This window comes from Temnothorax nylanderi, unplaced genomic scaffold (assembly GCF_030848795.1).
Source record: "Temnothorax nylanderi isolate EJ_2023f unplaced genomic scaffold, tnyl_v1.0 TNYL_tig0912_pilon, whole genome shotgun sequence".
NCBI lineage: Eukaryota > Metazoa > Arthropoda > Insecta > Hymenoptera > Formicidae > Temnothorax > Temnothorax nylanderi.
The window spans coordinates 21604-48560 of NW_027249974.1; the positions used below are offsets into that span (position 1 = coordinate 21604).

The following is a 26957-nucleotide window of genomic DNA, read 5'->3' on the forward strand; positions in this document are numbered from 1 at the left end:
TCATGGCGACCGCTGAGTGAACATGTTGAGACTTTGAATGCGCTTAGAATCGTTCAGCAGGGTATCATAAAACGGTTGAAAACTGTTGCGCTCTGTTGAACGCAGCCATATTCAGCGTACTTTTAATTAGCTGAAAATCATGGCGACCGCTGAATGAACGTGTTGAGACTTTGAGTGAATTTAGAATCGTTCAGCAGAGAATCATAAAACGGTTGAAAACTGTTGCGTTCTGCTGAACGCAGCCATTGTTTGTTATTATTTAATAATTTTTGATAGTAATGAACTTGTCAATGACAAAAAATCTTCTATAGAGAGGCCATCGTCTAATCTGTCTCACGCGTTCACAAGAGCATGATTTTTTATAATCCAACTACACTAAAAAAAAAATTTGTTTATATTAAGTAAATATATTTATTTTAGTATTATTTCCTTGATTTAAAGAAATATTTTGTAACTTTATAAAGAATTTATTTTATACTTGCAAATATTTATTTAAATATTGGAAATATTTGTTTAACATTTTATTTTTTTGTTTTTAAGTACACAAATTTTTTATTTAAATATTATTTTCTTAAAAACAGTAATTTATTTTTTAACATAAAAAGCATTGCCTTTTTTAATATTAATAAAACAAGTTAAATAAATATTTTATTAAATTTACGAACTAAATTTCTTAATTTAAAAAAATTAGATACTTTGCTTTACTAAACATGCAATTATATTAAAATAAATAAATGAAAGCTTAATGGAAAGAATAAGTTATTTCAAATAAAATAATGACTTATCTGAATATATTTAATTATTTTTTTCAAATAAGTAAATAAATTACTTGCACGTGAAATAAATATATTTTTAATGCAGACAAATAATTATAAAAATTTGTAATAATAAAAAATATAAAAATATATTTTCTTCAATGAAAGAAATAAAAGTATTTTGATTTTAGTAACTAATTTTCTTCAAATAAAATTTTTAATTTAAATAATATTTTCTCAAAAACAGCAATTTATTTTTTAACATGAAAAAGATTGCCTTTTTAAATATTAATATCATAAATTAAATAAATATTTTATTAAATTTACGAACTGAATTTCTTTATTTGAAAAAATAGATACTTTGGTTTACTAAACATGCAATTATATTAAAATAAATAAATCAAAGCTTAATGGAAAGAATAAGTTATTTCAAATAAAATAATGACTTATCTGAATATATTAAATTATTTTTTAAAGTAAGTAAATTAATTACTTGCATATAAAATAAATATATTTTTAATGTAGACAAATAATTATAAAAATCTGTAATAATAAAAAATATAAAAATATATTTTCTTCAATGAAAGAAATAAAAATATTATGATTTAGTAATCTACGGCCGAGAGTCGGCTCAGTACTGGGCATGTATTGGGTCGACTTAGAAAATTTTCGCTCGAGCGGCGCCGGAGGTAACGACCGCGGCACAAAAGCAATACGTCGCGAGGGGACTTAGAAAGCTTTTTGCTCGAGCGGCGCCGGAGGTAACGACCGCGGCACAAAAGCAACACGTCGCGAGGGGACTTAGAAAGCTTTTTGCTCGAGCCCACGCCGGAGGTAACAACCGCGTTTGTGCCTCTCGGTTACAAGTACCCCGAATTATGGTGTCATTCGTCTCGCTTTACGTCAACGTGGCGTATCGTCGACCCCCGAGACCGGCTGCCGGATATCCCGTACGATAATCGAATTCGCGTCGTCGTCGCTCTCAGCGGTCAAGCCCCGATGGTCTCGATATTTCGCCTCCGGCGCCCGTAAGCGACCGTGCGTAAGACCGTGCGTCGCCGATCGCTCGGCCGGCTGGTTGGGTACTATAAGAGGTGCGGTGCGCTCGGCGAGCCGAGCGACACGAGCGATACGTACGGACGTGCAAACGCGTTTCGCTTGGTCTGTACGAATGTGTAAAACGTTTGTGGAATACGTACACGAAAGGGGCACGTACGACGAAGTCGATGCGGGGAGCATCGTTTCCCGTTCGCTCGCGCTCGTAGTCGATCGCCACCGTCGTGTAACTTATACGAACACAGCACTGCCACGAGTCGGTGTCGAAAGACCGAATTGGACTTGGAGAAATTCTCGCTCGAGCGGCGCCGGAGGTAACGACCGCGGCACGAAAGCAACACGTCGCGAGTATGATATGACAATCAGTGTTGTCCCCGTACTAGTACTCTGTGTCGATGATATTGTTTTTCAAATTTAATAAACATGGTTTTTATTTAAAAATGTATTTTTTTATTTTGAAAATATATTTTGTTACTTTGAAAAATGAGTTTCTTTATTTAAAAATATATTTTGTTACTGTAGATTTATAAATTAACTTTCTTATTATACAGAAAAAAATAATTTACTTAAAAAATGATATCGTTTTTCAAATTTAGTAATTATGGTTTCCATTTAAAAATAAATTTTTTTATTTTGAAAATATATTTTCTTTTTTTAAAAAATGAGTTTTTTTATTTGAAAATATATTTTGTTATTGAAGGTTTATAAAATGTATTGCTTATTTAATTCAACTAACAATTTACTTAAAACAAAAAATGATTTTTTTTGTTCAAAATAGCAGTTTTTGGTTTAAAAATATATTTTCTTATTACTACTGCAGAAATCAAACCTTTTGATTCATTAAAAAAAAGATTTACTTATTTTAAAAATTTGCAGATTTATTTGAAAAACAAAATTTCTTTTATTTTGTAATGCGTTTTATAGTTTAAAATATTAGTTATTCAATTGAAGTATATACTTTTTGTTTAATAAATAACATTTACTTACTTTAAAGAAATAATTTTTCTACATTAATAAATGTTTTTTTTCTTTCTAAAAATACAAATGTTTCAAATTATGAAAATAATTTTCTTGCAAATAGTCAAAACAATGGTTTTCTTAATTCAAATTAAATTTTCTTGAATCTAGCAATTTTTTTTTCAGTGTATATAATCTTGTTAAGGCTTTCCTGTTTTTAAAGTCGTCAGATCTCGACAAGTTGTCGCCTGCAATTCTTCTAATTTTTCTGTAAATAAAACATTAAAGCAAATGGTATATATAATAATTTATATTAATGTACAAAACTTACTCATAAACATCCATAGGTCATGGTTATCTGTAAATTTATGATTTAATGTCCTGTGGTATCGTTTTATTAAATTATTTAATATTTGTCCGTTTAAGCTTCCGATACATTGAAAATATGGTTGTATTAGAAAAGAGCGTTTAATAAGAAAAAATTATTTAATTATATTAAAAGATGTAAAAAAACGCGCGCGCGCGCGCATGTGTGTGTGTGTGTGTGTGTGTGTGTGTGTGTGTGTGTGTGTGTGTGTGTGTGTGTGTGCGCGTATGTGTGCGTGTGTGTGCGCTATGCTCTTATACTCCTTGCTCACATCATGATATACATCTTTTATATTTCGGAAATCGTTCTGAACGTTGTGTTTTAAAGTTTTTTTGAATAATCGTATATCTTTTGCATGGTTATCAGCTGGATGATCGTGTCTCTTTGTTTGTCGAAATCTATTATTTTTTAACTTTCTTCGTCCACCACATCTTTTCCTTTTCTCTTTACATGACAGATATCTATATTTAATGATTAAAAAACGAATTACACATTTTAAATTTTTTTAAAGATCAAATAATGCAATATTAAAGTAAAACGAAATGTTATACATACATGGTGGTTGCTCGTTTTCCATGATAAATTTTTTCGCAAACGAACGAATATTCATTAAATTCATTAAATTCTAAAAAAATATTTAAGCTTTCAAAAAATGTTTCTTATAACAGTTTAATAATAAAATCTCTATTCAACAACATTAATATAATATTTTTCAAAATTATTTTTTAAACAAAATTTTGACTAAAAATTAGAAAATTTTTTTTTTTCAATTTTATTAATGTGATTAAATAAAGATATGTATTTACCATACAACTGTTATAAGAAACATTTTTTGAAATCTTAAAAATTTTTTTAATATATCGAGAAAAGTAAAAGCCTCTCTACACATATGAGGGGTGGTGTTCAAATTAGGCGCGTTATTAAAAGTATCGCCTCGCTGGTAACAGCGACAGCGACGCGATCGCGGCGCCGGAAGCAAGGGGCGCGCTGCCGATCGCTTTTTGGTTCTTACCGGTCCGCGCTTGCGACGCGACGATACGTGTCGGGCGGCCCGACACGTATCGTCGCGTCGCAAGCGCGGACCGGTAAGAACCAAAAAGCGATCGGCAGCGCGCCCCTTGCTTCCGGCGCCGCGATCGCGTCGCTGTCGCTGTTACCAGCGAGGCGATACTTTTAATAACGCGCCTAATTTGAACACCACCCCTCATATGTGTAGAGAGGCTTTTACTTTTCTCGATATATTAAAAAAATTTTTAAGATTTCAAAAAATGTTTCTTATAACAGTTGTATGGTAAATACATATCTTTATTTAATCACATTAATAAAATTGAAAAAAAAAAATTTTCTAATTTTTAGTCAAAATTTTGTTTAAAAAATAATTTTGAAAAATATTATATTAATGTTGTTGAATAGAGATTTTATTATTAAACTGTTATAAGAAACATTTTTTGAAAGCTTAAATATTTTTTTAGAATTTAATGAATTTAATGAATATTCGTTCGTTTGCGAAAAAATTTATCATGGAAAACGAGCAACCACCATGTATGTATAACATTTCGTTTTACTTTAATATTGCATTATTTGATCTTTAAAAAAAATTTAAAATGTGTAATTCGTTTTTTAATCATTAAATATAGATATCTGTCATGTAAAGAGAAAAGGAAAAGATGTGGTGGACGAAGAAAGTTAAAAAATAATAGATTTCGACAAACAAAGAGACACGATCATCCAGCTGATAACCATGCAAAAGATATACGATTATTCAAAAAAACTTTAAAACACAACGTTCAGAACGATTTCCGAAATATAAAAGATGTATATCATGATGTGAGCAAGGAGTATAAGAGCATAGCGCACACACACGCACACATACGCGCACACACACACACACACACACACACACACACACACACACACACACACACACACACACATGCGCGCGCGCGCGCGTTTTTTTACATCTTTTAATATAATTAAATAATTTTTTCTTATTAAACGCTCTTTTCTAATACAACCATATTTTCAATGTATCGGAAGCTTAAACGGACAAATATTAAATAATTTAATAAAACGATACCACAGGACATTAAATCATAAATTTACAGATAACCATGACCTATGGATGTTTATGAGTAAGTTTTGTACATTAATATAAATTATTATATATACCATTTGCTTTAATGTTTTATTTACAGAAAAATTAGAAGAATTGCAGGCGACAACTTGTCGAGATCTGACGACTTTAAAAACAGGAAAGCCTTAACAAGATTATATACACTGAAAAAAAAATTGCTAGATTCAAGAAAATTTAATTTGAATTAAGAAAACCATTGTTTTGACTATTTGCAAGAAAATTATTTTCATAATTTGAAACATTTGTATTTTTAGAAAGAAAAAAAACATTTATTAATGTAGAAAAATTATTTCTTTAAAGTAAGTAAATGTTATTTATTAAACAAAAAGTATATACTTCAATTGAATAACTAATATTTTAAACTATAAAACGCATTACAAAATAAAAGAAATTTTGTTTTTCAAATAAATCTGCAAATTTTTAAAATAAGTAAATCTTTTTTTTAATGAATCAAAAGGTTTGATTTCTGCAGTAGTAATAAGAAAATATATTTTTAAACCAAAAACTGCTATTTTGAACAAAAAAAATCATTTTTTGTTTTAAGTAAATTGTTAGTTGAATTAAATAAGCAATACATTTTATAAACCTTCAATAACAAAATATATTTTCAAATAAAAAAACTCATTTTTTAAAAAAAGAAAATATATTTTCAAATAAAAAAATTTATTTTTAAATGGAAACCATAATTACTAAATTTGAAAAACGATATCATTTTTTAAGTAAATTATTTTTTTCTGTATAATAAGAAAGTTAATTTATAAATCTACAGTAACAAAATATATTTTTAAATAAAGAAACTCATTTTTCAAAGTAACAAAATATATTTTCAAAATAAAAAAATACATTTTTAAATAAAAACCATGTTTATTAAATTTGAAAAACAATATCATCGACACAGAGTACTAGTACGGGGACAACACTGATTGTCATATCATACTCGCGACGTGTTGCTTTCGTGCCGCGGTCGTTACCTCCGGCGCCGCTCGAGCGAGAATTTCTCCAAGTCCAATTCGGTCTTTCGACACCGACTCGTGGCAGTGCTGTGTTCGTATAAGTTACACGACGGTGGCGATCGACTACGAGCGCGAGCGAACGGGAAACGATGCTCCCCGCATCGACTTCGTCGTACGTGCCCCTTTCGTGTACGTATTCCACAAACGTTTTACACATTCGTACAGACCAAGCGAAACGCGTTTGCACGTCCGTACGTATCGCTCGTGTCGCTCGGCTCGCCGAGCGCACCGCACCTCTTATAGTACCCAACCAGCCGGCCGAGCGATCGGCGACGCACGGTCTTACGCACGGTCGCTTACGGGCGCCGGAGGCGAAATATCGAGACCATCGGGGCTTGACCGCTGAGAGCGACGACGACGCGAATTCGATTATCGTACGGGATATCCGGCAGCCGGTCTCGGGGGTCGACGATACGCCACGTTGACGTAAAGCGAGACGAATGACACCATAATTCGGGGTACTTGTAACCGAGAGGCACAAACGCGGTTGTTACCTCCGGCGTGGGCTCGAGCAAAAAGCTTTCTAAGTCCCCTCGCGACGTGTTGCTTTTGTGCCGCGGTCGTTACCTCCGGCGCCGCTCGAGCAAAAAGCTTTCTAAGTCCCCTCGCGACGTATTGCTTTTGTGCCGCGGTCGTTACCTCCGGCGCCGCTCGAGCGAAAATTTTCTAAGTCGACCCAATACATGCCCAGTACTGAGCCGACTCTCGGCCGTAGATTACTAAATCATAATATTTTTATTTCTTTCATTGAAGAAAATATATTTTTATATTTTTTATTATTACAGATTTTTATAATTATTTGTCTACATTAAAAATATATTTATTTTATATGCAAGTAATTAATTTACTTACTTGAAAAAATAATTTAATATATTCAGATAAGTCATTATTTTATTTGAAATAACTTATTCTTTCATTAAGCTTTGATTTATTTATTTTAATATAATTGCATGTTTAGTAAACCAAAGTATCTATTTTTTCAAATAAAGAAATTCAGTTCGTAAATTTAATAAAATATTTATTTAATTTATGATATTAATATTTAAAAAGGCAATCTTTTTCATGTTAAAAAATAAATTGCTGTTTTTGAGAAAATATTATTTAAATTAAAAATTTTATTTGAAGAAAATTAGTTACTAAAATCAAAATACTTTTATTTCTTTCATTGAAGAAAATATATTTTTATATTTTTTATTATTACAAATTTTTATAATTATTTGTCTGCATTAAAAATATATTTATTTCACGTGCAAGTAATTTATTTACTTATTTGAAAAAAATAATTAAATATATTCAGATAAGTCATTATTTTATTTGAAATAACTTATTCTTTCCATTAAGCTTTCATTTATTTATTTTAATATAATTGCATGTTTAGTCAAGCAAAGTATCTAATTTTTTTAAATTAAGAAATTTAGTTCGTAAATTTAATAAAATATTTATTTAACTTGTTTTATTAATATTAAAAAAGGCAATGCTTTTCATGTTAAAAAATAAATTGCTGTTTTTAAGAAAATAATATTTAAATAAAAAATTTGTGTACTTAAAAACAAAAAAATAAAATGTTAAACAAATATTTCCAATATTTAAATAAATATTTGCAAGTATAAAATAAATTCTTTATAAAGTTACAAAATATTTCTTTAAATCAAGGAAATAATACTAAAATAAATATATTTACTTAATATAAACAAATTTTTTTTTCAGTGTAGTTACCCTATTTTGCTTAGTTTTCGAGATATTTGAGAAAAAATTTAACAAATCGCGTTTTTTGTTGATAATATTGTTAATAACTTTTTATTCCGCGTTAATTTTGCGAAGCAAAATAAATCCCACTATAACACCTCAAATCAAAGCGATTCATGGTGGTTGCAACCTGGGAAGATTAATTGGACGATTCGATGTCTAATATGACTGGCCTAAAAAGCGAAAAGAATTATTAACATTTTTCGACGTTCGAAAAATTTGCTGTGCGACAGTAGTTTAACTCAAATTAAAGTAAGCAATTTATAAAATTATCAATTAATATATATAATAGTTATCAGGTGTGAGAAACGTCAAATCTTAATTCCGCATTATCTAAAATTGGCAACATGTTAACCCTTAAATGCCACCCGGGGTCCAGCGGACCCCAGACCCTTTAGAATGATATATTTTCAAATGTTCCCTCCAAAAATGGAGCTCATACCCGGGTGGAAATGTGTCTGGGCGATCCAAGTTTCTATTTTGGGCCCCGTGGGGAATGTCGTGGCACGCCCGTATCGGAAATCTAGCCAGGCGCTGCCTAGTATTTCATCTAGGCGCTAGACAGAATTGTGCGGGGGTGCCAAGATGGGAAATCCAGCCGGGGGCTAGCTAGCGCCCGGCCAGTGAGGCAGGATCATAATAGTCATATTTAACATAAGTAATATTATTAACCCTTAAATGCCACACCTCTCAAGAATCTCGTAAATGACACATGGGGTCTAAAAGACCCCAGCATGAAAAATGTCTCCTTACTTATTGATTTTTTGATATTTAGTTATGAAAATTATTTTCAATGTTGTTCAAGGCTTAGAAAAGAGAATAAAATGCTTATATTGTTAAAATTTCAATTTCAACATAGTATAAAAAATTAAGATCGCCAACAGTTAAAATGTTGGCTCCAAAATCAAAAAAATAAAAAATAATAAATAAATAAATATGAGCTCCATATTTGGCGGGAACATTTGAAAATATATCATTCTAAAGGGTCTGGGGTCCGCTGGACCCCGGGTGGCATTTAAGGGTTAAATAATATCTAAGTAAAATGTAAAATTATTCAACATTTCATAAAGTTATTCGACGCTATCATTTCGGCGCTTAGCCGCGGGCGACGACAGCGTCTCTATCTCACGTCTCGCGTGCCATCTGCCATGTAATAGTGGTTATGGTTAGTGGTTAAGAAGCCATTGTTGCATTGTTCGCATTTTGTTTCGCGCGTGAGTTGAGTTGAGGCCGCAGGGGAAAGGGGGAAGTGATCCGCGCAGTTCCTTTCCTTGGTGCCCTCCGACGCGACGGCTCCGACGACCGCCGCCCGCGTCGTGAGTAGTCGCCCTTTCCCCCCGCGTGATCCGCGGCGCCGTTCAGACCACTTCCGCGCGCGCGAGGATACGTAGCCGGGCCGAGCGGACTCGCGGCGTCATCGGCGACCTCGCGTGCGATCGTCGCGACGACCGGGCGACGTAGGTGCCGCGCGTCGGAACGTGCACGCGGACACGGCGGCTGCCGGCGTAGGTGCCGCTGCGGCGGAACGGAAGACTGCCTCCCCCTCGCTCGGGTGACGTGTGCCGGGTCGCGGAAACGGACCCCCGTCGCGCTTTCTTCGCCGCCGAGACTGCCGAGAGACGGAATTTGGGCCTAACGTACCTACGGCATCCCGAGTTCGCGGAAATATCAAAAGATAGACAAAGAAGTTCACGAGCTATTAAACCGTTGGGGTGTATCTCCACCTGTTATTGATAGATTCAAAGGTAAGTACTTCTATTGTAAATACTGCATGACTGCGATTTTCCGTGCTTACTTCTCTCACCTTATATATGTATGCAAAATTACCGTGCGGCATTATTTCACGATCTCACAATCATGGCGTATATATGTGAGATCTAGATTCTAGAAATATCGAGAGCGTTCTATCACGTGATCGATATACAGGTGACATGCCGCGACCGCGTGTGTGTGCGTGCCGGGCCTGTCGAAAGTACGGATCGGAGCGGCAGTCGTCTACCGGCCGCCGAACGATAAGACGGAATAATGTACTCGCAATGTATTTAGAATAAAGTATCTTACATATATTCTTTTATCTTCTAATTTGATAGGTAAAAGAATATTCGCTATGACTGATCATACGGAATGATGCCGAACGGTAATTTTGCATACATATAAGGTTAAAGAAGTAAACATCCTGAACAATAACTTTGCATTATATACATATATGAATAAACTTATTAATACACTGAGAAAAAAATGTTCTGGATTTTAGTAAATATTAGTTTCCATACAACTGTGACTCCATTTATTAAAATAAAGAAAATTTTCCTTTTTATTAGTATATTTTTTTCCTAGTAAATCAATATTGTGTTTTATATTAGGTGAATTAAATCATTAATTCAGCTCATTGACTCAAATAAATCTCATCAGACTTTAATACGCAGGTCATGAAGAACTCAATTAGGAAATGCCTTATGTAATACTCTATATATCCTTATATAGTATGCCTGCATGAACGCGGCCAGTAAAACTTATCATCCATCGAATATGACGATATTTAATCCATTATATTTATAATATATAGATACTAATACATGTTAGTAATACGTTAGATACAGTAAGAGAAAAATGTCTTAATTCACAACGAGTTAAAGCTAATTCTATCGCGCTGTTTTGTTTCACGAAAGAGTAGATTATTTAATAAAAGTCTAAACATGTTATTATTTTCAAATAGGTTGTCAGTCAAGAAAATGATCATTGTATATGGTACGGAGTATGTTACACGGATGCAGCTATGCACAAAAAGTATTGTCCTTACGATGGACCACCGAAGCCATTGAATTCTGAAGGACAAAAATTGTTGGCTAAGCATTGTCCACATTTGTTGGTGGATGATGGCAAAGGAATTAATACCTGCTGCGATACAACTCAGCTTGCTACGTTAGACTCAAATATCAAGCTTGCGTCAAATTTTCTAAAAAGATGCCCTAGTTGCTTAGATAATTTAGTGAAACATTTTTGCGATTTTACATGCGCTGTTAACCAAAGCAAATTTATCAACATTACGGAGAAAGGCGAAGCAAATGGTAATTATTATATTTCATCATTTAATATGTTTAAGATTTAATATTTTATGTTTATAACATTTTGATACGCATTTTACTATTTTGAATCTCTTTCCAGGTGTAGAATATATTAACGGGATAGGTGTATATATAACAAATAAATATCTTGACGGCACGTTTAACTCGTGCAATAAGGTGTCAGTGCCGAGTACGGGGCAGTTAGCAATGGATTTAATGTGCGGAGAATGGGGTGCAAGTAGATGTACTCCTTTGAAATGGTTTCACTATATGGGTGATGCGGAGAATAATGTTCATGTACCTTTCCAAATCACATATGTGAATACTGACAAATCTGTCGGATCATTTGTGCCATTAGACCTTCCAATCTCACACCATGCAGTACGGCGCTAAACGTAAATAGTGAAGAACCAACGTGAAATGAAAGACTTGCTCGAAGCATCCGGAGTGATTAAAGACGGCGTTGGCGCAAATAATAATAAATCATTTACTGATAAATATAATATCTGCTTTCCAATGGGTACAACATTTCAAGAAATGTTAAAAACCAACGACATTTGCCGTCACGATTTTGTAAGTTTTTTGTTACTTTTAATTTTATTACTTTTTCTATACATTTTTTCTATATATTTTTTAATGTTTAGAAGGCTTTCTTATATTTTTTTGTCGATCGACAATTAAATATTAGTAAAAGTGTCACAAATATAATCAAAAAATTAGTGACAAGGGAGCTTGCATTAATATGTACAGCACAAAAAAAATTGATGCCAAAATTGTCCTAAAAGACACTCCGATCTGCGACTGCATTATTGGTAAGAAAATACAACTTTTCTCTATATTACTATTATTAGTAATTATTTTATGTTAATTTAGAGATAAAGAGTTTTATACATAATAATTAATATATTATATGTTGTATATAGATGTTGTTGTAAACATTTTTGAGAAGCATGGAAAATGTATTACCCAAAAGGAAATATATTCAGCTATAGGCATTACTTTAACGAACGCTAAGGACTGGGATGGTCATCGGTTACATCGATCAAAGAAAGCCAGAAATGACGATCAGATCAACCCTTAAATGATTATAATATTAAATATATTTCATTACTTCTTTGTAACTGAGATTACTATATATATATCTAACTCGTTGTAAACTGAGATATTAAATACAAATACAATTAAATACGCGACAATTAAATACAATTTACAATCGTCTTACAAGGATACCTCGCAAAGTGTCAAATTCTGACTTTAATATAACTTTGTGTACATACAGATTATGTAAATAGATGAATTTAGAAAATAGGAGTTGGAGCCAATAAACGGTTTTAAGGGGTGAAACCACCCGTCTGTATGTACACAAAGTTATATTAAAATCAGAATTTTACACTTCGCAAGGTTCTCTTGTTAGTATTTATTTATTAATTTTAAATCTAACTTATCCTAGTCTTACCCTATCTCTTTCTACATAGCGGCTAGACAGATTTAATATCTTGGGGCAACATTGCTCCGCGAGCCAGGGCCTAGATAGTTTTCCAATATTGGAGCTGGCCATTATTGCCGTTACCACCCAGTACAACCCCAGGCTAGCCTTCCATCATAGCGCCCACATTAACTCGTGGAAAACTAGCCGGGGCCCATACAGCGCCAGGTTGTAATTTCCACCCGGGAATTTGAAAACCTTATTTAAAAGTGTTGTTTTCTGACCAGGTTGACGGGCCAGTCTGCATAAAACCCCGACTAATATTAAATCTGTCGAAAAAATCAGCTGTTTTCGCAGTTACGAATGTTCGATATCTTTTTCTAGCACTTCAGTAGCGGGATTCTCTAACTCGTTATCGACGAAAATCGCTATCGTTAACTATCGATATCGATGATTATCGCAAAAGCTTATTCTGTAAGTAGCAGTTATCGACAACTCTCGATAATGTGAATCGTTAAATTCCGATAAATGTCGAAGTCTTGTCGATGCGTTTGCGATCGATACCGGAGGTCTCGCTAAGCCGTTAACGATAGTCGGTGTGAGTCGATGCCGTCGGTGGTACTTTGGTGTATGTAACGTGTGCATATATGTGTGTAGTACATGAGACTTGAGTTCGAAGTACTCTTTTCCTCCTGTCTTTTAATGAAGAATGAAAAAGAAGAACACTTAAAAAGCATTTGTAGCATCAAATGGACTGCAGCCACAGTGAACTGTCGGAAGTTGTTGAATAAAATCTAATACGGTAAGATGAATAAAACTTAACCTCATCGTTAGATAAGCAATGCAAAATAATGCTCAGTACGTAATCAAAATCTTTCTCTTTCTGTTAGAAATTGCACATTATTCTTTTATTTCTACAGCATTTTTACATAAATCATCGTCACGATAAAATTATATCTTAACTTATTATTTTAGAATGGCTCTCGACTATCTTGGTTTAGATTTAATGATGATGGAAAACCGTGTTCAACGCCTTGAACGAAGGGCGCAACGACAATTGTTGCGAATGACAGAGGATCCGTTCGATTTGACGAACAATGAATTTAAAGAACTGTATCGCCTAACACCGGATTTAATGTTTGATCTCGCTGATGTATTAGAACCTCGATTGCAGCGGACAAGGATTACCGGGTTGTCTGTAGAAAAGCAGGTAATACAAATTGTTGCAACCATATATTTTCTTTTTATTACAACGATTATATTAATTTTTTTATTTCAGTTTGTTGTATTTATATGTTACAGATATTGTCGGCAGTGAGATTTTACGCAACTGGCTGTTTTCAACGCCCTGTGGGTGAGCAGTGGGGCATTTCTATGAGCCAGACATCGATCAGCAGATCTGTCCACAAAGTTACTGATGCGATCAATGACTTAATGTTTAGACAATGGATACAATTTCCCATCACTCCAGAAGATAGGCAACTAGCGAGAATGCAATTTCAAAATGCACGTCAGCCATTTGAAGGGGCTATCGGAGCGATTGACTGCACTCACGTTGCGATCCTTGCTCCCAAAGAGCATGAAGAAGCCTATATAAATCATCATGGCTATCATTCAGTGAATGTGCAAATGGTAAATATACTAAATATTTAAATCATTAATTCGTACAACGTGCTTTGTGTATTAATAACTAGTATAGCAGTCAATGTTTGATCCCTTAGATATGTGATCCAAATTTAAAAATATTAAATGTCAATGCAAGATACCCCGGAGCACGGCACGATGCATATATATGGAGTGCTTGTGCTGCGCGACGAGTTATGGAACGCGCATACAATCGTGGTGAACGTCGAACATATCTCATTGGTAATTATTATCTTAATTTTCTGTTAGAAATTATTACTATATGGAACGCTGTGTGTGTGTCATTGTCGATTTTTTACATTATAAATTATGTATTTTAAATTGTTCTAGTTTATGAATTCTTAAATTTCTTTTATTGAATCTAAATTGTATTAAAAAGTTTAAATGGAGTTGAAATAAGTATAGCATATTTATTTACATAGGTGATTCAGGTTATCCACTGGAACCGTGGCTTTTAACTCCTTTACCCCGAGAGCGAGAAGGAACTCCACGTTTCGCGTATAACGAAGCTTTATGCAGCGCAAGAAATTGTGTCGAACGTCTCTTTGGTGTATTGAAAGCTACCTGGAGATGTCTTTCTCGACACAGGGTCTTGCAGTACGAGTTTGGCTTCGCTGGGAGAATTGTCAACGCTTGCGCAGTCCTCCATAATATGCGTAATGCTCACGGCATATTTAATGATGATCTATTCAATGAAATTGATTATGACGAAAATATATATGACAATTATGATAATGCTTGTGATATTAATGTAGATAATAATGCTCGTGGACCTCTTGCTATCGCACGTCGCATCCAAGACCGTTTAATAGCAGAAAGATTTGCCCGATAAACGACAATAATTGTTTATCTGGCAAATCTTTCTGCTAATTGCAAATCTTTGTTTCTCAAAAACTCGTATCCGTTCACTAACATTAAGTGCCATTCTACACTACGTTGCAAACGCCCCGTCGCCAGTTGCGAAGGGTGGCAGGTGTTACTTTAAAAGTGTTATTTCCGGTTGCGCTTGGCAGTTACGGTTGCTAAAACAAAGTCGAACACCTTTTAACTTTTTGGCAATAGTAACTGGCAATCGGCAATCGAAAATAACACTTTTCAACTAGCAGTTGCCACCCTTCGCGACTAGCGACGGGCGACGGGGCGTTTGCGACGTATTGTAGAATGGCCAACAGTCTGCACAGCAGCAGTATCTGCCAATTTTTGTATTGCATGTGCAATTCTAGTCATAACATAAGCGCATTCATATTATAGATGTGTCTGTACAGTTTATTAGATAAGTTTATTAGATAAGTTTATTAGATAAGTTTAGTAGATACAGTAAGATTATTAAATGTAGAGTAAGATTATTAGATAAGACAGTAAGACAATTAAAATGATTATAAAGTGAGATTAGATTACAATGTATTAGCTGGAATGTATAAAGTACAAATTAAAGTAGTAGTAATCTATTTTATTATAATGCAGGTAAAATTAATAAATAATTGCCAAACAATTTCACTCATTAGAAAAATATATTTAGCATTAGCGTAATGGAGATCGAACAATAATGTACACATACACGTTTGAATGTGAAAACTGAAATAAATCTTTGGCTTCAAAACAAAATAAAATTGTTAAATATAAGTAACATGGTTTCTCAATTTACGACCATCACATTACGTTATCACATTTGATAAAGAAGTACTCGCAGTAATTTGTTCATTTTTGTAAAAACTATTTAAACTCAAACGAAGTAATAGGGCCATTTTTTTCAGCGTCTTCAAACGTTAATAATCAAATATTTAATCATCACACAGATTAATCGTTAGGATAAGTAAACAACAAGTTTTCTGTAATTATTGTGAGTTTCTCAAAAACTCGTATTCGTTCACTATTATTAACGGCATGTACGTACAGCAGCAGTAGTCTGAAGACGTTAGAAAAAGTGGTCCATAGTCTATTAAAATGTAACAATAGTTGAACGAAAATATTATTAATTATATCAAATAATATAATTAATCATCACACAGATTGATCGTTAAGATAATTAGGCAACATGTCCATAATTGTTGTGAGTTTCTCAAAAACTCGTATTCGTTCACTATCATTAACAGCCTGTACAGCAGCAGTATCTGCCAATTTTTGTATTGCATGTGCAATTTCAGTAACTGCAAGCGCATTCATTTTAGATGCCTCAGCTTGAACTTTGGCAGCTTCAGCATGCATCTGTAAACATATTCAAATATATTTTACAAATTATGTATGTAATTTGTAAAAATTGCACATTCTAGGCCAATTAAAGATTTTGTCTTACAAACTCAGCATCGGCCTGCTTCTGAGCAACGGATTGGAAGACTTCTCTCGATGAGGACAAGTGTTGAGGTGTAACTCGATTCACTGCAAATTTAAGATATCATGTATCTAAATGTCATGTACAGCTATCGCTGCCAAAAATTATAATACAGAAATATAAAAAAACATTTTAAAAATAATTTTTAAAACTGTAATGTACAGAGTAAGAATTAAGCTTTACATCTTCTTGATGAAGTGGGCGCCTGAATATTTTTTAGTGAACTCGAGTGTTCTGTTGACTTTGATGCTATATTCCTACTTGTTTTAATAGTAGCAGCCTTTGGAATAATAGCAACCTTTCTTGATGCGCAGTTAGTAAGGTTCTGATGAGGATTAGAATCTCCAATTTCATTTCTTGCATTATCAGACACAAAGTCTGTACCTTGTGAACAATCTATTGAATCATCATCGACAACACATACATCCTTGTTATTATCTAAGGAATTAGCTACAAACAAAAGAATATGTCGCTTTGAATATATTGATGTACAGCTGTTACTGCGAAAAAATATCAAACAGAAGTATAAAAAAACATTTTAAGAAACAATTTTAAAATTTTAATCTACAGAGTAAAAATTAAACTTTACATGTTCTTGAAGAAGTGGGCGCAAGAATATTTCTTGAAGTATTGGAGTGTTCTGCTAACTTTGGAAGTGGATATGGGGAATTCCTACTTGTTCTAAAGGATGGAATAGTAGCAGCTTTTAGAATAGCAACCTTTTTTGATGTGCAGTTCGTAAGGTTCTGAGTAGCACCAGTATCTCCAATTTCATTTCTTGCATTATCAAATACAAAGTCTGTATCTTGTAAAAAATCGTCATCAACAGTCATTATTACGTCATCGTTGTTATCTAAGAAATTACCTGCAAACAAAAGAATATGTTGCACTTTGAATATGTTGGTTTTAAAAGTTACCTGCGTCTACAATAATTACATATTACATAGTTTTAAAAATATGTTAAAGAAATCAAGCAACTCAAAGAACAGATTTTAAAATTTAACAATAACAAAAAAAATATTACAATATATTTTTATTTACTTATTGTTAGTAATTATTAAGGACCTTACAAAAGAATCTGTACAAACTTGATAGGATATATTAGCACTTTTCAACAACAAAAGTAATTAGGTAATAAATCTCACCATTTAAATATTGCGAGTGTTCAGAAGTTTCTTGTGGCATATTTGTGCAAACACTTAGTACTTGTGGAGTCGCTGATAAAACTAAATTATTTCCATGTTCAAGTTCTTCCAGTAAATTCTATATGCACAGACAAATGAGTACATTTGTAAAAAGCAATTACTGTTTCCATTGAATATAAAATAAGTATGTTGTGATATACATATCATAACTTAAAAGGTTTATGAAAACTACCTCCTCATCAGGGATACTGTCTGCGCAATATTTACTTCCTTCGACATACTCGGCTCCTACTATTCCAATTACACGTAGCTCAAGTTCCGTCAGTTCAGGTTGCGCAATAGCTTTATTGCCCGTTAATCCCTTCGCCTTGCGTAAATCTTTTGCTTTTATAGAAGTGCGACTTTTTAAGTCCCTCCAAACCTTAAACGTATAATTATAAATAATATAGATAGATAAGTTTATTGTATATCCCCGTAGGGTTTACAAGGCGTTTTTGTGAGGAACGTACCCAAACCTTTTACATAAACTCCCCTTCGCGCCCTGGCCTTATGCGACCTTACAATTTGCCTAAATCCCCTCTCCCTCCCCCTCTTCCTTTTCCCCTCTATTTGTCTTCCTCCGCTTCCTCCGGTTCTACGTCCGTCTGCTTCCATCCTTCCTGTCTCGGCTCCTCCCTGTCCTCGTCCGGATCCCTCAGAAGCTCCTCCGCCTTCACCTACATCCCTTCCGCATATTGCTCTCCTCTCCTTTATTATACTTTCCTCTCCCTCCTCCTTCCCTTGTCTGTCTCTTCCTTCTCCCTTTCTCTTCTCCCCTAATCCTTTTCCTTACTCCTCTGACTCCCCTTTCCCTTCCATTCTTTCCTTCTCTATTTCCATCATCCATTCCTCTCCTCCCCCTTCCTCACCCAAAACCCAACCCACCGCTTCCTGCCAACTTCCTCCTCCTGATTTTCACCTTCTACATTCCTCCCACACATGCTCCCACGTTTCTTCCCTATATTCACACATCCTACATTTCTTCCTCTCTTCCCCCTCCCAGTACCTGCTCTCTCTCATTTCACTCCCTAACCTAAACCTCGCCACCCTTCTCCATCTGCTCTCTCCCCATCCCTTCTTCAGATATCCTGGGATACCCTCTCCCTTTATTACCTTGTACCACCTATTGTAATCCGATTTCTCGATCTTCTCCCATCTCTCTTTCCTTTGCGTCTCCTTGTCTCCTCCAACTAGCTTGCGGTGCCAACCGTCTCCCTCTTCTCTCAACCTTTCAAGCTCTTTTAACCCCACTCCTCTTTCTTCAAAGAACCCTTCTCTCTCCCGTTCCCAGCTCGATCCTGCTCTCCCTTCTTTCTCCCTTCCCTTCAGCTCCTCCCAACATAACCTCGCCAGCTCACTTCCTTTTCCCTCCTCTAACTTCTTCTCGAATCTCCATGCGCTTATTCCCGCCCTCCCTCTTAATTTCTCCCTTTGGAGCTCCTCTCTAACTAAGTACCACGGCGTTTTCCCATCTACTCCCAAGACCCATCTGATATACCTTTCCTCCAACCTTTCCATTCCTTCCCTCTCTTCCCAACCTTATATTTCTGCTCCATACCCCATAACCGTCCACACCAGTCTATCAAACAGCCACATTCTTTTTCCCCAGTCTTTCCCAAATCTTCTCTTCCCTATCCCCCAAACCTTCCCCATCACCGCTGCCGCCTTCTTGACCCTTTCTCTTACCTGTGCCTCCTGCCCTCCGTTCCTTTGGAACACATATCCTAAATACCGAAATTCCTTTACTTCTCCTATTTTTTTTCCTTCCCATCTCCATCTTCTCTTACAGTCCCTTCCTCCTCCTTTCTTAAATCTCATTATTTTAGTTTTTTCCACATTTAACTCCAACCTCTTCCTACCTAGATATCCCTCTAATCTCTCAAGCATACTCCTCATTTGATCCTCATCCTCTGCAATTAACACTACGTCATCGGCATACGCCAACGTGTATATCCTCTTACCTCCTAGCATTATCCCTCCCCATTTAACTCTGCCCATTTCCTTTTCCATATCTGCTAACATTATGTTGAAAAGTAACGGACTCAACGGACATCCCTGTCTTACCCCCCTCCCCGTCCAGAACTCTTCCCCTATTTTGTTTCCCACCCTTACCCTACTTTTCGTCTCCCTGAGAATCTCCTCCGTCATCCTCACCAGCCCCTCCCTTATTCCTCTTTCTCTCATTGCTTTTATTAATACCCCTCTATCTACCGAGTCAAAAGCCGCCTTAAGATCCACAAAACATGCTATCAGTTTTCCCCCTTTCTTCTCCAACTTTCTGTTCACCAGGTAATTCAACACATAAATGTTATCTATTGTTCCCATTCCCCTTCTGAAACCAGTTTGGTTTTGCGGTACTATTCCCTTCCCCTCTAGCTCCTCTCTTAACCTCTCTGCCAAGATCGCTGTATACACCTTATACAGCGACGACATTATTGTCACCCCTCTATACTCCTTCACCCTTTTTCCTTCCCCTTTCTTTACAATTGGTGCGATTATTCCCTCCTTCCAGTTTTCCGGCCATCCTCCTCCCTTCCAGATCCTGTTAATGAATCTCCACGCCCAAATCTCCAACTCCTTCCCCCCGCGCTTCCATACCTCACTTGGTATCCCATCCCGTCCCATTGCCTTTCCATCCTTTAACTTCCTCATTACCCTCTTCATTTCTCCTAAACTTATCTCCCCCTCCTCCTCTCCCTCCTTTTCCTCCCTTACACCTTCCTTCCCCATCCTCACCCTCCCCTCTACTCCTCCTAGCAATTTCATAAAGTGCTCTTTCCATTCTCCCTCCTCTATCCCTTCCTCAATTCCCCTCCTTTTTCTTCTCTCTTTATTCACTATCTCCCAAACCTCCGACTCCCTCCTTGCCTCCTCCGCTTTTCTCTCCCATCTCAAGTTCTCTTCTTCCTTCTTCCTCTTACATAGCCCCTTAAACTCCTTCCTTTTTTCCTTGAATGCCCTGTCTTCTCCTCTTTCCTTTCTCCATTCCCTCAATTTCTTTCTCGCCTCTTTCTTCGCTTCTCTACACTCCTTATCCCACCATCCCACCTTCTCCTTCTTGCTCCCCTTCAACTCCTCCTCTACCCCTTTTAACGCCTCTACTATTCTTGATTCCATTACCTCCCATTCTCTATTTAATTCTTCCCCCCTTTCCTCCACTTTCCCTATTTTTTCCATGAAAACCTTTACTCCTTCCTCGTTCCAAACCCCCCTGCTTCTTTTCTTCCACCCTCTTCCTCTGTCTCTCTCAACACTCCCCAATTCTTAACACCAATTCCAAGGGATGGTGATCCGAGTCCACTCTATCCCCCACCGTCATGCTCGCGACCCTCTCTCTCACTTCTCCTTCTCCTATTACGTAGTCAATTACCGTTGCTCCTCTTCCTCCTGTGAACGTGAATTCTCCCTCCTCGTCTCCTCTCATGCTCCCATTGAATATTTCCCATCCTCTCTCCTCTATAGTCCTCACCAAAAGTCTCCCCTCTCTATCCGTCTTCTTATCCTTCGATTTCCTTCCCCCCACCATCTCCCCTCCCCTACCCCACTCTTCTTCTTCCACACCTCCTCCTTCTCCTCCAGTCCTCGCATTAAAATCTCCCCCAATTATCGTATACCTTCCTTCCTCTTTCCTATCCATTATTTGTCCTAACTCCTGCATAATCCTTTCCATTTCCTCCTTTTTTGCATACACCCCTACAATTTTCCAACTCTCCCCACCTATCCTTACCTTTCCAACTATCAGTCCCTCTCTACTTATTTCGATTTCAGTTCCCTTCTCCTTTAAACCTTTTCTCATCCCCATTAACATCCCTCCCATCGCTCTCCCTTTTTTATTCTTCCTCTTCGCCCATTGCACTCCCCAATCGTACCCTTTTGGCAGCCTACCCCTTACTCTTTCCCAACCCTTTTCTCCTATCCACGTCTCCATCAAAACTATCACATCTTCCTTCTTCAGCCCCTCCCAGAATTCCTTATCTTTATTTTCCAAACCCGCTATATTCCAGAATACTACCCTCCAGTCCGTCCTTCTCCCCCCTTCCTCGTCCCATCTGACCTCTGTCTCTTTATCTTTCGCCACCTTGTAAACTTTCCTTCCCTCCTCTCTCTCTCTCCCCTCTCTTCCTCCTCCCTTTCCTCCTCTCCCACTCCTTTCTCCACATCCTCTTTCTTCTCCTTCCCTTTTTCTACTTCTCTCCCCTCTGCCCTATCCGCTCCCTCTCCCTCTTCTATTCCCCCTGCTTTTGTCCTTCATCTCTCTTGCCTTCTTCCTCTTTCCCTTGTCCTGCCTCCCAACACCTCCCTCTGTTATCTCTGAGTACGTCTCTTACCTCATCCCACATCCACCACTCCCCCTCTATCCATACCTTTCCCTGCCCTATCCGCACTCTTTTTCCCTCTCCTCTCGCCTTCCAAACAATTTGATTTACCCTCCATTTTATCCTCCTTTCTTCCCATGTTAAATCTTCCTCTATCCAAATACTTCCATCTCTCAATTTCCACTTATTTCTTATTATTCTTGCCTTCTCCTCCTCACTTCCTACTCTTACCACTGCCATACCTCCCTTCTCTCTCCTTCCAGCATCTATTTTTCTAATTTCCTCTATCTTAGCTTCCACTCCTATCTTTTTCATCACCTCCTCTATCCCCCCCTTTATTCCTCCCTCCTCCTCTTTTACTCCTTTAATCACGATGTTTCTCTTCCTTTCTCCCCTCTCCTTCATTTCACACCTCCTTTCCAGCCTTTCTACCCTTTCCTTCCAATCAGACTCCTCCCTCCCCTCCCCCCTTCTCAGTCCTGCGCTTCCTTCTGCACCATTTCCTCCTTCTTGCCCCCCCTCCTTATACTCCATTCTCATCCCTTCCAGTTTTCTTTCCAAATCATCAATTCTCTTCTTAAATTCCTCTCTCTCCGCGCTCCACTTCTCCTCTCGCACTCTTAACTCGTTCCTTATCTTCTCTACTTCCCTTCCTTGCTCCTTAAAGCCCTCCCTTAACTCCTCTCTCATGCTCCTAAAACCCTCTCTCAATTCGTTTATTATCCCCCTCAACTCTTTCTCACCTACCTCCGTTTCCGCTTTAGGCGACCTTGTCGTCATATTACTTCTCTTGAAAGCCGTATCCTTATCTTCCCCCTCACTCTTATCTAAATCCTCTCTCTTCCTTTTCCAAAACTCTTCTAAGGTTCCCGTGCTTCCCGTGCTCCCCGTACTCCCCCTTCTGGCTCTATCCTTTTCTTTTACTTTATCTATCGCTTTCTTTATCTCCGTTCCGCTTTCTTTCTCTTCGCTCATCTCTACCTCCTCAATGTCTCCCTTCTCCCTCTACCCGTGCTATACTTTATGTTCTGCCACGCACAAACCGCACGTACCTCCGTTCGTCTGCCGAGTCGCCCCTCTACACCGCCTCTTGTTCTCGCCCTACCCAGCGCTCCGCACGCGTCTCGGCTCGCCTATCGCGTCGCCCCTCTACACCAACTATCGTTCGTGCCGTACGCTTTGTCTGAGCCCTGTCACTTTTCCTCCTTATACTCCCTTTTTCCACTCCTCCACCACTCTCCCCTCTCTCCTCCACGCTCACTCACCTTTACTCCTCCCTTCTCGCACACTCTCGCCTTCCTCAGCTTCCTCTGACTCTCCTTAATCTTCCCTTTAAACTCGCACACTCTCACACGCTATCAACTCACTCGTCCCGGAAACGGAAGTCCCCTAATTATAAATAATATGTTATTACATAAAACCTGTAAGATTTTGTGATTATACTAAATATATGTGAATGCAATTGTTCATACCACTTGCCATTGTTCAACCGTTTTTATTGCTCCTTGAAAGGAATTTAATTCATTTGCTAATTCTGTCCACTTTTTCTGAGCTTCTTCTTTTCCATGTAGAGCATGAAATTTTCCTTCCGCGAGACCCTTGTGCAAGTAAAAATAATCCACCATTTTCGTCAGTTGCACCTGCGATGCTCTTGAAGTTCTTGTTTTTTTCCTATTTTATATTTATATCTTATATATTTATACCTTATATATTTATGTCTTATATATTTTATATTTATATCAATCATAATACACACCTATACGTTTGCGACATTTTCCAAAATGATGATTGCGGTTAGGCGAAAGACAGAAACGTTTTTATCGTACTCGCGTGGACGTAAAGTAAAGCAGAGAAAAACATATAACGCGTAAAAGGCTATTGTACAATAGTATCTTTCGCGAATTATGCTTTTCTCTACCTTATTTTACGTCCACGATTGCGACAAATATACGTTTCCGCCTCGTCGGCAGCCTTATTCGAATAAACAAGGTCGTTTCTTTGCTCACGTTCATAAATCCCCTAGAATATTACTACATTTTAACTGCTTAAAATCTGGCAACGTTGTACAGTTATCGAATTATTTCGATGCGTCTGTAACGATATTTGCATCGATTAGAATCGTTAAGGCCATCTTACAGAATCACCTACAATCACGGTCGTCGGTCGCGCAAGCGACAACTGTCGGTAGTTAACGATAGCGATGTTTGTCGCTAAGGAGTTAGAGAATCCCGCTACAGGAATATTGTGTGCTTTTATAACTACGCGCTTAACACTTTCATTTGTCGATATTTTTTCTGGATTGATAGCTTCAATCATCTACTTTTTCGTATCTGCGGATACTTTCTGATCAAAGAACGCAAGCGCAAAAGCTTCAGGACTTAAGTATAAATATTATTAGGTAACGTTAGCCACAAAAAATTGATTGTTTTTAATAAAAACATGAAATCTTTTAATTTTTATTCTTCTTTTGGCTCTAAACATCCCATACAGCACAAAATATTTTTAAAATATTTTTAAAATATTTTTTAGAAAGATTAAAATAATTCACAAAAATATTTTTTAAATATTTCTATATCCGCCAGATCATGTCAGAAAAAGATTTTCAAAAATATTTTTAAAAGACTGCAAATAACTATATTTAATAATATTTGTAAAATCTTTTAAAAATAATGCTTCGAAAAATGAAATATGTTTAACCCCATCAGCAACAATTATTTCACGTTTGAAAGATTTTTTTAATATTTGAAAAATATATACATCTTTATATCTTACTTTGGAAAATATTATTTTATATATATATCTATATCATCGCAGCAGTGTTGGGTGAGCCTTGCGTTGTATTCCTGGCAAAGATATGTCTCGTAGATGTCATGCTTTTGCTTCGCCGGAGGCCTGCTTATATTAGCCCCCAACTGAAATTTACTTACGAGTTAGTCTTACCATTATGCGCCGCCTAGCGGCGTCATTGCAAACTAGCACAGAAAGATGCGCTACCATGCATCTTTCTTAATTGAGAATATTTTATAATATTTTAAAAATAATTGAAAAAGAATTATAAACCCAATAATAAATAAAATATTTTTTTAATATTTTGGAACAAGATTATAAAACAATAAATATGTAGATTTAAATTAATATTTCAAAAATATATTTAAAATATTTAAGAAAATATTGTCTGGGTGATAAAGAAGAACATTTTTATAAATATTTTTAAAAGATTCTTAAAATATTCTTTAAAATGTTACGACAAAAGGTTTTTAAACTATTTTAAAATATTCTTAAAACGATTTTAAAATGTTTCTTGCAATATTTTTATAGAAATATTGAGAAATATTTTTTTGAAAACATTTTGTGCTGTATGGGATACTACTATAACTTTTGTAGCCCATACATAATTTTTTCCAGCTGATCAAGCAATAAATGCAATAACTATTTATTTTTATTTTTTAGTTATTAACAATTTACCTAATTGTTTAAATGAGACGTATGAGGTCTCAAACGATGCAGAAAAGCAAGACACACATATTAAAAAAAGAACAGTGCTTTAGGCCGGATTTTTGTGGAAAATACGCTTTAAAAACCAATGTTAATGGAATAAAGAGTTTAATACAAGAAAACTCAAATGTTTAAAAATCCGGGGGCACGGGTTTCCGTTATCCAATCGAGCTGAGTTTTGGCAGGAATAATTTTTTTGCGAATTGGAAACATTCTAGGGGGTGCCGCAAAAAAAATTTAAAACAAACTTTTTTTGTCGAGTAAATATATAAGGACCACCCTAATATATATATATAAATATAATATATATATATAATAAATTCGTATAGATAACAATCTAAGATCTAAGACATATGTTACGCTGCACACACATACACACACACACACACACACACACACACACACACACACACACACACACACACACACACACACACACACACACACACACACACACACATATTTCCTTTTCTTTTTATTGTCTTGTTTTATCGCGATGCGAGAGAGAGGTAGAGGCAGAGGAAGAGGCAGAGGCAGAGGCAGAGGCAGAGGTAGAGGAAGAGGCGGAGCTGGTGAAGAAAAAAATATATCGGGCATCAACATATATATTATTACCAAAAATAATCTTCAATAAATAATAAAGTAACAATTAATATATTTTTTATTTATGCATAGCTCTCTCTACTCCTAAATCTAACTCCTAAATCCTTTCCTTCCTGAATTAGTGTTTATAAATATTTATTTCATTTTATTTATAATTTTTACATTTATAAATAAATATATATATATATTTTTTTAATATGCATATATATATATATATATATATGCATATTTAAAAGTTATAAATATAAAAATTGTAAATATGATTAAATAAATATTTATAAATATGACGTAGCGCATCGTCGACTTGGCAGTCGGCGAGGCACGAGACACGATACCCGAAATGCGTGGCATATCGTGGCAACGTCGCATATAGCCGGCGCGTGCCGCCGCGGCGGCAGCATATCCCCTCCAGCTGGGTAGTTCGGACACGAACCACCAAAGACCGACAATATCGAAAAGTGGATGTATACATAGCACGGACATGAACCAAATTCATCGACAGTATCGAAAAGTGGATGTGACTCGTAGTTCCAATTCCTGAAAGTGGATGTGTGGCGCTACTGTACGGCCTAGCAAAAGCGTCCCAAGAAAATCGCCGTCATTGCGCCTCTCATCCTTCTCTCTGGTTAAGCTAACCGTGGTTGGTGAAATTGGCCCTGAATCTATCACGTGACCAGATTTGACGCTCGAATCCAGCGTCGAGCGTCATCGTGAAATCGCACCTTAAAGCCGTGATCAGACTACGGATTGGGATTGAGATTGGATTGAAATTTAATCAATCAGAATAAAGGAAACTAACTTTTCACGTTTAGTGAACTTTGCTCTAATTGGTCAAATTTCAATCTGTTTGGAAAAGTGTGGTGCTTC

The 26957-nt window shown here is 36.1% G+C and overlaps 1 protein-coding gene across 2 annotated transcripts; it reads left to right on the forward strand.

Moving 5' to 3' along the window:
• The first annotated feature begins 9181 nt into the window (after window positions 1–9181).
• On the forward strand, window positions 9182–16634 carry LOC139785891 (putative nuclease HARBI1). 2 transcript variants are annotated; one of them, XM_071725054.1, is made up of 10 exons: window positions 9184–9773; window positions 10745–11096; window positions 11194–11666; window positions 11738–11905; window positions 12017–13321; window positions 13495–13729; window positions 13822–14151; window positions 14241–14385; window positions 14586–14819; window positions 16434–16634. In XM_071725054.1, the coding sequence occupies exons 6-10, from the start codon at window positions 13496–13498 to the stop codon at window positions 16508–16510; spliced, it is 1020 nt and encodes a 339-aa protein (XP_071581155.1). In that variant the 5' UTR covers window positions 9184–9773; window positions 10745–11096; window positions 11194–11666; window positions 11738–11905; window positions 12017–13321; window position 13495; the 3' UTR covers window positions 16511–16634. The 2 variants fall into 2 exon arrangements, with proteins under 2 accessions (XP_071581154.1, XP_071581155.1); XM_071725053.1 differs by lacking the exon at window positions 16434–16634 and having other exon boundaries at window positions 9182–9773; window positions 14586–15786.
• Window positions 16635–26957: the final 10323 nt, after the last annotated feature.

What these genes read in the sequence shown, in the direction of transcription:
- LOC139785891 (XM_071725053.1), top strand. Translation starts at nt 13,496, where the DNA reads ATGGCTCTCGACTATCTTGGTTTAGATTTAATGATGATGGAAAACCGT. An exon ending in GGTTGTCTGTAGAAAAGCAG is followed by an intron (nt 13,730 to 13,821) that starts GTAATACAAATT and finishes TATATGTTACAG; the next exon opens with ATATTGTCGGCAGTGAGATT. An exon ending in ACGTCGAACATATCTCATTG is followed by an intron (nt 14,386 to 14,585) that starts GTAATTATTATC and finishes TTATTTACATAG; the next exon opens with GTGATTCAGGTTATCCACTG.